The sequence below is a fragment of the Dermochelys coriacea genome, chromosome 7, assembly GCF_009764565.3.
Source record: "Dermochelys coriacea isolate rDerCor1 chromosome 7, rDerCor1.pri.v4, whole genome shotgun sequence".
NCBI classification, from domain to species: domain Eukaryota; kingdom Metazoa; phylum Chordata; order Testudines; family Dermochelyidae; genus Dermochelys; species Dermochelys coriacea.
This window is the reverse complement of record NC_050074.1, coordinates 36,735,211-36,748,867: the sequence shown is the minus strand read 5'-3', so window position 1 is coordinate 36,748,867 and position 13,657 is coordinate 36,735,211. Positions and strand designations below refer to the sequence as shown.

The window sequence follows — 13,657 nt, the reverse complement described above, 5'->3', positions numbered from 1 at the left end:
GGGAATGCATATCAGACAGCATCTCTCTGTTAGCAGTTTCAACAAAATAACACTGGGAACTGAAAGTGTAAGTCAAGAAAAACAATGCAATAAGAATAATATGTTAGCCATGCATATTATTTGGTTCATGTAATATGAATTTACTATCTTTCATACTCCCACTGGGTAAAGATAATGGACATACTGAATATTAATCATCAGGTCTAGTTTTAAAAAAGTATTTGGGGAAACAGTTTTATAAAACAATTATATAAAAATGTCAATTTATTTGTCTCCCCTGTGCATTTCTAAATGGACCCCAAACTAAAGGACAGATATTTTATTAAGAGTGTTGTTGACACTGTTCATAAAGAATTCCCCATTCCTTTTTCAGCTGTTAGATTTTTTTCTCCCTTTCTTCCTTCATTTACTACTCCCTAAATCCTCCTTGTTGTCATCTGCCCAGGGGAAGTAATCCCAAAAGACACAAAGTATTGCATTAAACCTGCCCCTTGCACAAAGATTTACTTAATTCAGAACAATGCCTGCTGCAATGATTGTTTCTGGTAACTCGCTCCCAGGGAATGTCACATCACACACCAGCCACATGATGCCCTGAGATAAAATGAGGTTGCAGAGCAATAGGGAAAAGGCAAAACCAGAAACTGTATCTGAGTGATGATACAAACTGGGAACTGTGTGCAAGCCAATCCATGATTATTTGAATGGCACTGGAGTCAGGGCTGAGTATCACCCAGTGCTGTTATGCCAATGATGAGGAGAGTGAGGGGACAAGGATGTTTTAAAAAGATTTTGCTGTATTTTTTTAGGAACCCTGACTCATTCGATCACTTTAATTACAATAATTCACATGCTTTGAAAACAACAGGAGATTAAATAACCATGGGGTCCTTTAATTTGAGTTATTTCAAACAGAATGGACAGCTTTCAATTACTTTCTGGTTCAAATAAGGTTAGGCACAGCAAATCACATGTCCTCTAACAGACCAACCCAAAAGGCAGGCTTTCTTGAAAACAATCACCAGCTTTTTCTTTTAAGAGAAAGTGATTCTGCCCCAGATTAACCAAACGAAACATGCATCTTTGATGCATTCTTTAATGTGTAACTGTATGACCAGGGAGCAGAAGTGCCCCTTTAATATCTAACATTAATGGTGCCAACTTTTTTTCCAAATTAAATACAGTGATCAAAGTAAAATGGAAGGTACTGCAAAGATTTATGTAAAAGCACCTTCTGTGCTCTTTGTGGAATGCTGAGCAAAGGGGAAACCACAGGAATCCAGATGCAATCATCAGCACCACTCATTAAAAAGTGGTATATAACCAGCACAAAAAGCCAAACCTCCCTTCAACATAGGATGGGATTTTACAGGAATTAGTGGTTTTTTTTTCATATGTGCACACACAGACACATGTGCGTGCATGCATGGACACAAACAATGTGTGCAAGATTGCACAGTGTTTAATGTTGGAAGCTTTCAAGTACCTCATGTTTGTAGGGAGGGGGAAACTATCCTTTGTTTTCTCTGATACTACATGTGAGGTTTGGTAAATAATCAAATCATTCCTTTCCCAGCTTTGTATTATAAATTAAGATTATATGCTGTGCACTTAGTGTTTTTCAATAGAACAGATGCTGAGGTTGCTATTTGTGTTCTATATTTAACATATATTAATTTACAGTACCTTAGTGGATCAGTTGAGATGCTGCTTCTTGTTTCCAACGAGGTCCTGAGATAGTAGCAAAAGAATAAAGGTACAAAATATTAAAACAATGATTTGACAAAGTATTAAAAACATAAAAGTCATCAAAAGTTTAAAAGTGTTAGGTTTTTCTTGCTAGGATTATTACTAGTTTATAATTCACGTTTTTATAATGTCAATAACCATGAGCTTTTAAAAAAATAATTATGAATTTATTTAGAAAAAATAATTGACAGTGATTCTCATGTGTACAATGGTATATGCTGAAGAAATGTTTTAAATATAGTCAGAGAGACAAGGTAGATGAGGTAATATCTTTTATTGGAAGAGTTCTGTGTGAGCTCAAAAGCTTGTCTCTCTCACCAACAGAAGTCGGTCTAATAAAAGATATTACCTCATCCACCTTGTCTTTCTAATATCCTGGGACCAACACGGCTACAACAACACTGCATTAAACATAGTTAGGCATTTTTGTTTTACTAGGCATATTTGTGGTCAGGTCTCAATGTTTTAAAAACATTGCAAGACGGCATATGAAATATATAGCAAAAACACTTGAAATTCATACAAATGTACATTTACACAAACTTAAATCTTCTGGATAACGCTGGATGAAAAAATACCTCTTTGTGGACTTTTCTTCCTGTTTTTGTCAAAATCACTCATGAAAATGTATAGCTTTTTAGGCTAAAAACTGATGTGGAAACCAAAACAAAATTTTTGGTGTTTGGAAGTCAAAGTGGTTTCAAAAACTGATTTTTTTAAATACTAAATTTAAAAAAAGAACAGAAGTAAAATATTTTTAACCAAAAACATTTTGGTCTCCAGGTTTTCCTAAGTAAATAAATAAATAGATGAACATATGGAATATATTGTCAAAATATATTTTTGTGAATATACTCATTTGCAATGAAAAGCCAGTTTTCTCTGAAAATACTTTTTGATGAAGACATTCCAACCAGCTCTATTTTGGTCTTTTTTTCATCTGTGTTAGAGGTGAAAGAAGAGGAAGCTTTCACACAGCTTCTACAATTTTTTTATGTACTACAGCTGTCAATATATTTTACTTTACTGAGCATTTCAGAACACTGCCCTCTGTTATTCAGCCTAGCACTGGAATAGCCAGCAATGAAAATCAGAGCTCATCTAGGCATCTTTGATATCAGCCGAGCAACTTTGGAATAGAAGGCACTGATATGTACATATGTATATGCTGGAACTGGGCAAAACCTCTGTCAACTTTAAAAATTACACAAATGAACTGCAGACAATCAAAATGTATGCTCCTCTCAGAACTCCTGACTTCTTCCCACATAAAATAATCTGAATTCACCAGCCAAATCACATACTTGGATGTGGAACTTATTCCTGACCTTAACTTCCTTCCACCAACTTGAAAACTTAATGCTGACATTAAGTCTCCCCACATGAGTAAGTCCCATTATCATTAATTGTCACCGTTCTATAGCTGCTCCATGGGGAAGCCCCACTGACTTCAAAGAGAGCTCTGCGCAGAAAAGAACTACAGAATGAATCACAATGCAAGTTAATTGATCATATTAATGGAAGAGCAGAGCTGGTCTGTGTGGTTTACATGTGCACACTGATGGGAGAGTAGTTCAGTTCATCCCCAATATACCCAACCATGCAAAAATAGAACAGCTGCATACAATAGGGAGACAGGCTAAATTCTTCTATGAGAGCCTCATTAAACTTGACTCTTGTACTCTGCTTTCCTGAGTGGGTTGCCTGGACAGATGAGAGAGGAGAATTTTGCCCAGAAGGCATCCCTGATTATGTATTTGCTGGCTTTTCTCACATTTGGTCACATTTTTACCATTATTTATTGTTGGAATGGTCACTCTTTAAAATGCTTGTCAATTGCGTTAGATAACTACATAGCTTTACCTCAGTCTTTGCAATATTCTAGGTCTTCCCTACAAGATAGATACAGGAAAGTTTAAGCTTAGTCTGCTGCAAGTAAAGAGGTAACCATAGCCATTTATCTGAGTTAAATGAGTATGTTTTTAAGAGTGGCATTTTATATTAACTATTTACCTGGGCTATAGATATGCATAACACTTACATTTAATCCATTCTAATACACAATTTGATGTTGGCAGAAAAAACAGAAAGGAAGTCAAATTTTTACAGACTTATTTATCCCAAATACCATAATGACTCCTCCTTCATGAGCAAATATATATTTGAAAATGTTTATTTTATTCTTACCTGCTTATATGCAAATAATTGACATACAGCCAAACTGCTCCAAATAAAATGTTGATGGCCAAGCAATGAGCCTGTGGTCTATGAAGGCTTATGGAAGCAAAACTGAAATTGAATTAACTAGATTGTATTGCTGTAAATTGATTGTACTTTCTCAGTTTTGGTGCTGAGATTAATATCTTTACATAAATAACTTGGGCTTTATTAGGGAATGATAACAGGAAGTGTATAAGCACTGTGTATGCAAAATTGAGCTCTTCAAGAATAGAAGAAAAACCATATTGTCCAAATAGCCTTTAACTACATAACATACATACATAGCTTTAAAATGCCTTTTAAGTGCCTTTTCCGCCCTGTAATTTGTTTGCTTTCAGCACAGTTCAAGATTTGTGAATAGTAATGAATTTTGAAGGGGTGGTTTACATATGTCTGCCTTGTGGCTCTTTGTTAGTTTGACAATTGAAAAGGGCAAACTTAATTTACTAGTAATTTAGTTTATTGCTGAACACAGTCTTCATGTGGAAGTGTCAGCCTGCTCTGTGACCATGACTTTGTCTTACTTTCAGCTGAATATTTTAAAATCTGTATTAACTGGTTTTGGCCCTTGTTACTATAAATAAATATTTAACAGACTCTCAGCGTCTTTGTGCAGGGACAATATGTTGTGCATAGTGAAGAGATGGTAATGAGACACTAAGCCACACTGATTAGCCTGCGGCCCCAGTAGAACCTTGATTGTGCAGAATGACATTGAGCGTGTTGTGACCTTAGGGACTCGGAACCCAGTCACAAGTAGCGGGAGTACAGATTCATTAAAAATAGTACATTTTCTTTCTAAATTCAGACACAGAGAAAGGTAGACTCCCCAAATAATTAGAAACATAGACTCAGGAGAAAGATTTTAATGTGGGATGAATTGTTTCCATTCCTCTACTCCATTTTTCTATTGAAGATTTCTATGGCATTGTGTTTTCAAAGATTCAAGAACTGTTTCTGGGGCTGTGAAGCAATTTGGCTGAAAGGCTTGGTCTATACTTGTGAAATGTTCTAGAAATTTCCCACTGCTGCTAACACCAGTTCATTTCCACAGTGGTAACAATGTTGGAAGTGCTTGTGGAGACTGTTAACTGGAGTTTTAACCACCATGTCATCTAACTCTGCTCAGAGTATATCTAATCAATGTGGTGCTTATGACAGCAACAGTAGCTGGCAACCTGTCTGTGCTACAGCTGCCAATGTTGCTAACACAAATAGAGCTGAACTAGTGTTAGTAGTGGTGGGAAATATTTAGAAAACTCTGCTAGTTTAGACAAGGTTTGGTGGGGCTGGATAAGCAAGCAACTAGAGGCCCATAGGTATTGTTGATAATAAAGGGTCAGAGCTGACATAGGTAAACCAGGCTGTAACTCCACAAATTCCGTCAACAGCAAACGGGAACTTCTCGATAGGGCTCTGAGTGACAGAGGTTGGAACATCTGGCTGCTGTTAAGTCCCAAACATGTGAAGTAATTTCTTTGAAGAAATAACATTACTGAGATAAAGAATGGATACAGAATCAAAATAACCCCTTGTTGTGGAAACTGTGCTGCATTCCTTTTTCTAGATGAAGGCCTGTAGGACCAAATCTGTATTTAAGTGAAGTACAAGAGGGACTTGAACAGCAGTTGTAGGCATTTGAATAAACAGAGGAAACCAAAAGGAAGACAGCACAAAGAGAAGGAAACAGACAGAGTCCTCAGTTGGGATACTGAAGAGCAAAAAGAAAATTTTACATTGTGGCAACTATGAGGAACAATAGAAAGAGAGAGCAAGTCTCAGGGGAGTCTTTCAACCACCCCAGTGGTTATTCTGCCCTTGAGGAGCAGCAGAAACAGAAGGATAATAGGGCAAAAGACATTAGCCAGTCCAGTGGGCCAGAAGCAAGCACTGAAAAGGAACCAGAAAAAGAATTGGCCCAATACATATGTAGCCCAGATAATGAAAACACAACCATGTAATGTCCCTAGGGTTGCCAACTTTCTATCTCCAGAAAACCGAACACCTTGCCCCGCCCCTGAGTCCATGTCCCTGCCCCACCCTTCTCAGAGGCCCCACACCCTCCCTCCATCGCTCTCTCTCCCCCACCCTCAATCATTCGCTCATTTTCAACAGGCTGGGGCAGGGGGTTGGGGTGCGGGCTCCGGCTGAAGGTGCAGGCTCTGGGGTGGGGATGAGGAATTTGGGGTGCAGGATGGGGCTCTGGGGTGGAGCTGAGGGGTTTGGAGTGTGGGAGGGGACTGTGGGCTGGGCCAGGGGGTTGGAGTGTGGGAGGGGGTAGGGGATCTGGGCTGGGGATGAGGGCTCCGGAGTGGGGCTAGAAATGAGGGCTTCAGGGTGCAGGAAGGGGCTCAGGGCTGGGGCAGGGTGTTGGGGTGTGGGAGCGGGTGTGGGCTCAGGGCAGAATTTACCTCAGGCGACTCTTGGAAGTGGCTACATGTCCCTTTCCCTCCTAGGAGCAGGTGCGGCCCCCAGCTGCAAGTGCCACCCCAGCAGCTCCCATTGGCCACAGTTCCTGGCCAATGGGAGCTGCGGAGCTGGCTCTCAGGTCAGGTGGCAGCACAGGACCCTCTTTGGCTGCACCTGCACCTAGGAGTGAGGGGGACATGTTGCCTCTTACAAGAGCCACGTGGAGCTGGGTAGGGAACGTGCCCCCCCAGCCCTGCCAAATGGACTTTTAATGGCCTAGTCAGTGGTGCTGACCGGAGCTGCCAGTCCCTTTTCGATCAGGCGTTCCAGACTGTGGTGACTCTGGCAACCCTAACTGTCCCCAAAGTATCAGGATAAAAGATATTACAGTAGGGGGAAGGCTAGTCCAAAGAATGCTAGAGAATTTCCACTTAGTACCTACACAAGAAATAAACTTCAAAACAGTCAGAGCTCTTACTAAGCTATTGAATAATCTTCCAAGGGAAACAGTGAAAGCACCAGTATATGAGATGGTAAAACGGCACTGGACAGTAGAATATGTACTGCAGGATCACCTTGCAGTGGCAGGGAAATGGACTAGATGCCCCAAGGATCTTTTTCCATCTTCAGTTTCCATAGAGTTTGCAAGGGCCTTTTGGATAGGAAGCAGAGGAAGTCTGCACTGGGTTTAGTGGTTAGTCACTGTCAACTAGTCTGAAACACATGCCTGTTTGTGCAGGTTTTTTGCAAAGTGGATCATATATGCCCTGTAACATCAAGGCTGGCACAAAGGCCTGTGTCCAATCAGATTTTTTCTGATCTAATGTGTTCACCTGGAGCTTGAAGAACAGGTGTAGCAAGTGGTTACACAGTCTCTTCTGAACCTGAAAGAGTCTTATGAAAACATGAATTCAGCTAAGACTTAACTATAACTTTGCTATGAACTCATTGTCTTTCTCCATTCACCAGCAGAAAGAAAAAAAGGATATTAGGCCTCCACTGCAAAGTACTACCTAGGAGGAAACAATATTCCTGACAGCTATCAAACTAGATGTAACCGCATCAGTCAATTTGTCTTTTAACATTTAAACAAGACAATCAGTCACCATCTTTATCTACTATGCCATATAGTTCCAAAGATTTGGTGGGGACACAAATAGCTACTTCAAGTGCTGCGCATGGCAACATACACCAACATCTACAACCAACCCCCACATTCTTCAATTACGTATTTAAACGTAAGCGTATGATAAACCTGTCTGGGCATGTATCTATTAGAGTTTCTAATCCCCAATAAATATGGCTTTCAATATCTATTACCAAATGTTTTATTGAAATCTAATGTATATACTTAGACTAGGATTTCTCAAACTTCATTGAACCGCAATCCCCTTCTGACAAAAAAAATTACTTCATGACCCGGGGAAGGGGTGGGAGTGGGGTGGCAAAGATTGAGAGCTTCAGCCCTAGGCAGACTGTAACCTGAGCCCCACTGCCCAGGGCTGAAGCCCTCAGGCTTTGGCTTCAGCTCTAGGGCATGGGGCTCAAACTTTGGCTTCAGCCCTAGCCCCCAGCAAGTCTAACGCTGCCCTGGTCACCCCACTAAAATGGGGTCACGACCCAATTTGTGGTCCCAGCCCACAGTTTGAGAACCGCTGACTTAGATCATTGTTTGTGTGTTTTCAGACTATAAATACAATTTCACCCACAAGTCTTGTATTCTAGCAACATTACAAAGAAATTTATTTTTAAATCAAACAATGGCTTCTTTTTTTATAACTATTCATATACATTAAGCTTGGACCCAAAGGACCAGATAAAAATTGATCACTATTTGTGCTCTGTCCTATATAAACCCAGAACAGACAGTGCCGTCCCTCCAGAGTTTACAGTCTAAAACTTGCTTTCTTTATCTGCAGTAGTATGAAAGGGATTCACCGAACACCACTATTGACCTGGAGATGAACACGAAAAGACACAGACACAGCAATATGGGTTAAACGCAGAGGCTGCAACCTTACGAAAGTGTTCATTAACAAATTAATTTGGGGGTAATGCCACTCCAAACCACGGATGACAGAAGAGCTTAACTGTGGATTTCAGCATGATCACAATAACCAATGATAGAACAAAAAGGGAGGAGGTCATTTCCCCTTACTCACCAGCTAAGGAAATTGGCTCAGGACACATGTCTCAGACTTGTATGAGGTATGGTATTAAGATGGGGGATCCCAAGCTGCAACAGACAGAGGCTGTCACTCCCTTTATTCCAAACCAGTGGCCAGGATCAATGCCTTAATAACTCCCTAGACTGAGGTTCAGGCCCACAACTGATGCATATGAATCTGCTCTGCTCTGGCTCTGGAAACCCACTACAAGTTGTAACAACAGCCCTGTATCCCCCAGCCAGGCCAGACATCCGGGATGCCACGTAAAAAAACCCACAAAGCTGTTTGCCAGTTTTGGTGTGTGAGAAAAGCCCTTCCAGACCTCAAGAAAGGCAATTGACCACACAGATGATCCAAGAGATCCAGCACATCTGTCTATGCGATGGAAGAGGGGCAGGAAATCTGGGTGCCAATTTAGGCTTCCTACACCTGGGAGACTTCCTACACAATGCCAAGGAGCCAATCAGCTCCCTAAATCCCCTGAAATGACCAATAGGACCATAGGAGGAAGGAACAAAGCCTGATCCCACCATTGTCCCCCTCACACTTCTGCCTGCAGGAACAAGCCTGATTGGCTTGCGCCAGGGATGGCAGACAGGGCATGTGTGGCTGTGGATGAACAGCAAGCACTGCAGGAAGGGATGAGATAGAGAATCAGCTGCCACAGACCCCATAACGCAGATTTCTGACTTTTCTTGCCCTATCAAAACTCTACTGCAGCAAGTGAGATAGGCAGTTTAGTACATGATCCACAGCTTCTATATATATATGGCTGGAACCTCAACCTCTCATAGGTCCCCTCTGCAATATTCTGAAAGTGTAATGGCGATTTAAAGATGCCTTAAGGCAGTAACTTTGGATTCCGCTAACAGAGGGGAATCTTCCAGTCATGTGCTACCTGCCCCTGTCACCCCTTTCCTCACAGAGTAGGGGATTTTCCAGTATGTACTGGACTGAAGGTGGGACCATAACTTCACAGCCATTCCACCAGTACCCATGCCAACCACTGCGGAATGTTTAGGATTTTGTGAAGATGAACTTCTCCTTTAAATAAGCTTGTCTCTTCCTCAGTGGGGACTGCCTTCTTAAAGATTCCTTTTCAACATGACCCTGTTTGATCACACAAAGTAGGGCCAAGAAAAACCTAGCTTCCTCCCTTAGAAAGCAATGGAAATCACAAAGCTGTATCATCAAATTGTTCAGATAACACTTCCTTTTTATTCTATTTAGGAGACATTTGTGTAATTCAATCTTCTTTGCGATTACTGTAGCTATAATGATTTTAATGTGTCTTATTACATGATAGTTTTCCTTTAAGCTTTCACTAGAGTCCATAGTGTCGAGAGGGGAGAGACTTGTAGGGACTGATCAGCATAAGATAATGGCAAGGGCAAATCTAATAGCCAAGTACTAACCCTGTGCTTGTTACAAACTACTTATACTATGTGATGTATTTCTTTGGTGATGATCTATGGCGGGTGTGAGGGGATGCTTGGGCTTCTCACTGTGTTTCCACAATTTTGTCTTACTCACATTAGCCACTCAATGAGAATCCATGCATTGGGCTGGAGAGACAGCCACACTGAGCTGCAATACACAGTCCTACAGGTGATTCCTGTCTTACAGCATCAACTCCATTGAGTGACATTGAATTCCTATAGGAAAACACTCTCTTTCTTTCAGAACAGATGACTGCAGGACTTTGACTGCTTTAAGTGAATGTCTACAGCACTATACACCTTAATGTTGGTACAGGCTACATAATCCTTTGATTAAGCTACATATCATGGTGAGACACTCTATGGAAGGATAGAAAGATTTTCAATGCCAAAAGAAAACCAATGTTCTTCAACTAGCAGCTAAAAATCATAAGGATCAAGATTAATTCATCTTAGCTGCAACAAACTGACATCTTGATCCTGCTTAAAAATAAAGCTCTTTAAAGATATCACTTCTTGTCCAGCAAGTGAAACATATTTGAAACAATAAATAAGATACAAAGTTATGCTATCTCCAAAATGGTAATAGCTTGGGGAAAATAGCCGACAGCCTCTACAAAATGTTTGATATGCAATATTCCTTAAATCTGGGAGCAGTATAGTATACAATCAGTTTAATGCAGAGGAAAGGAAGAGCGGCCTAAGATATTAACTGTCTAGAACATTGTACAGGATGTTGCTCAATGAATAATGTTGTCACACAATCTCTTCAATGCAGATAGGAATTTCTATTAAATAGTGTAAAATGTACTGTAGAACAAATGGAACTCACTTACAGTGAGCTTTGATACTGCAATATTCCACTGAGTGAATTATTAAGAAGACTGAAAGTCCCAGATTATTTCACTGCACTGCAATGTGCTACTCACAACTAGTGATAACAGTTTTCACTTCAGTAGCACCTTGCTGATGAGGATCTCTAAGAATCTGCCCACATTAAAGGATTCAGCCTCAAAATGGGCCAGGTATTACTATCCCCATTGTACAAGTGAGGATCAGGCGGCTTAATTCTCTAACTCAATGACAAAAAGATCATGCGCGCTCTCTCTCTCTCTCACACACACACACACACACACTTTACTTGATGCCGCAAAGAAGTGGTGTAGCAAAGCTGGGAACAGAAGCCATCTCTCCTGTCTCCCAATATTGTGGTTTGGGCACAAAATCATCCTTCCATATTTCGGTTTTCATTTTTAACAAATCTCCAGGTATTTTGCCCTAATTCATGTCACTAGCCTGAACTCTTACAAACAGTCCCGATGAAGTGAGTGGGAATACTCGTATGAGTAATGCTTTCTAGTACTATTGAGAGTCACAGAGTTGGAGCCATAATAAGAACATTTTGTAAGGAAAATAATTACTACATTAGAGGGCTCCAATTTACGAACATAATAGCCAAATTCTTGCCTGTTATAACTCCAGACAACTTCAGTGGAGACACAGTAGGGACCATTTTGGCTCATTATGCCTCAGTACATGCAAAAACATATGAACTTTCTGTGAATAACTTCCATTAGCATTAATGGCATTCCAGGATGTCTCGTTTCTCAACCACACAATGAGAAGTACCCATGTGTTTTCCAACCCATTCCTAACCACGGAGAAAAAAGCAACACGAAAATGCTCTAGTTTTTAATAGTGTCATGTCTGCTTTTATAACTTTGCTTTTCCACAAGACATAATGGGCTATGTTCTGTCCTCTGTACACTCATATTTATTTCCTCAATTGTATAAAGGAATCTCAGTCCTGAAGGCACTTGTGCAATTACTTAATATACAAAACCAAGGATAGAAATCACAACAGGTAATGCCTTTGCTGTATAGTTCCCAAAATATAACCTCTCACATTCTACCACCCAAATCCCTTCAACCGATCCCCTCAACTAATGAAGTGGGCTTTGGTTTTTCCTGCGTATCTGCCAAACCTCCTGGGGGACAAGTTTCAGAGTCAAGATCCTCTCTCAAAATATGCCCTGCCACCAGCCAATTCAAATGTTAAACTAGGGAGTTGTTAATTAGGGTGCCTCCACTGACTACAACTATAGTGCTCTATGAGGATAGAGGCAGTGTTTAGTGTATGCTAAATTAAAATCAAACCCCAAAACTAATGGGAAGCCTATGCAGATGTGGGTGTGAGCTGTGGTGTGATATCTGGTCTGGATGAAGCTCCATTTAACCAGTGAGCAGCTATATCCTGCATTAATATAAGAAGTATCAGTAACTGTATGTTTCTTAAAGTTCCTAAAGTCTATTCCCCTTGCAGCAATACATGTGGTCTAATTCCAAGGAGGATGCTTCCCTCAAGGATCTCTCAGAAACAAAGGAGCAGGACTCTTCTATCCCATCTACCTGTGCTAGAGATTACAGGCATCTCATTACAATCTCATTAACAGCGGTATTGAAGGCAGATGTCAGATCTAAAAAAATAAGCATGGATGTGTAATCTTCATCCATCACCAGGATGAGATCATTATAACCAAAGCAATTAGAAAACTGGACTGCACTGATTTCATTAAAAAGAAAAGGAGTACTTGTGGCACCTTAGAGACTAACAATTTTATTTGAGCATAAGCTTTCGTGAACTACAGCTCACTTCATCGGATGCATTTCACTGGGGTTGCACAAGTGTAAATAGGAAAGAACTGGGGAAGATTTTTAAAAATATGGGCTAGATTCATAGCTAGTGTAAACTGGCATCAGTTGTATTGAAGTCAACAGAACTATATAAGTTTACAGCTGAGGATGTAGCCCATAAACTTCTAAGCTGCTTTTCTGTCACACTAATGCTATCTACTAATTAGACTCAAATGGCTATAAGATGAAGATATTATCGAACTTTAAATGCGTCCCTTAAAAATGGTCTCTCTATTTTTCTCTTTCTAATCTACACTACATACTTCAGTGACTCAGGCCACAGTCCAGGAAAGCACATAGGCACATGTTTAATTGCTGTTGACAATAGGGAAACTTTCCTGAACTTGACCTAGCAGAGACCTGAAGATTCCACAGAGTTCTGTCAGGCATGTGCATGTACAAGAGGGGGAGACTCCCTCAAAGGACTGTTGAATTCCCAGTGGTAAATCACATCATGCTTTGCAACCCTTAGAACCTAGCACGCTTGTCAAACTTGCTAATGGTTCAAAGAGCAGATTATACGAGCCTATCCCAGCTAGCAGATTGTGGGGGGAAATGCTGATTTATTAGAATATTTTTCTGGCTCTCTATCTACCATGTAACAAATGACTAAGTGCCCTGAAGGGGTTTCACCACAGAGGGAAGAACAAATCAAAGAAAAACAAACGTCTAGGAAGTCTTTGGATGTACTTCTATTTGACATGCTGGAAATTTATGTAATTTATGTTGGGCTGTGTGCAAACTAAATGTTTCCTTTCCTTTCTGTTCCTCTGCTTTAGGGATGAGCGGTACATGTCACAAGGTTCTAGGATTCCATCAGCTCAGGAGTACTGGAAAGGCTGCAATGTGATTATACGAGTGCACCGAACCATTCATCCTTCTGTCATGCCTTTCAGACTGTGAGTTACAATCATGGTACCGTGATTAGATTTCAGATTTATAGTATAAGCAATAAGGTGAGAAGCCAAGTTATTCCAG

General features: G+C 40.5%; 1 protein-coding gene across 12 annotated transcripts in view; it reads right to left on the bottom strand.

Annotated features, from left to right (window-relative positions):
* The window catches only part of IQSEC1 (IQ motif and Sec7 domain ArfGEF 1), a 711,560-nt gene that overhangs the window by 249,332 nt on the left and 448,571 nt on the right, over nt 1-13,657 (bottom strand). For all 12 annotated transcript variants that reach the window (XM_043518057.1, XM_038409151.2, XM_038409166.2 and 9 more), the window contains one exon: nt 1,687-1,731. In XM_043518057.1, coding sequence (XP_043373992.1) covers nt 1,687-1,731 — 45 coding nt within the window. The remainder of the gene's footprint in view (nt 1-1,686; nt 1,732-13,657) is intronic.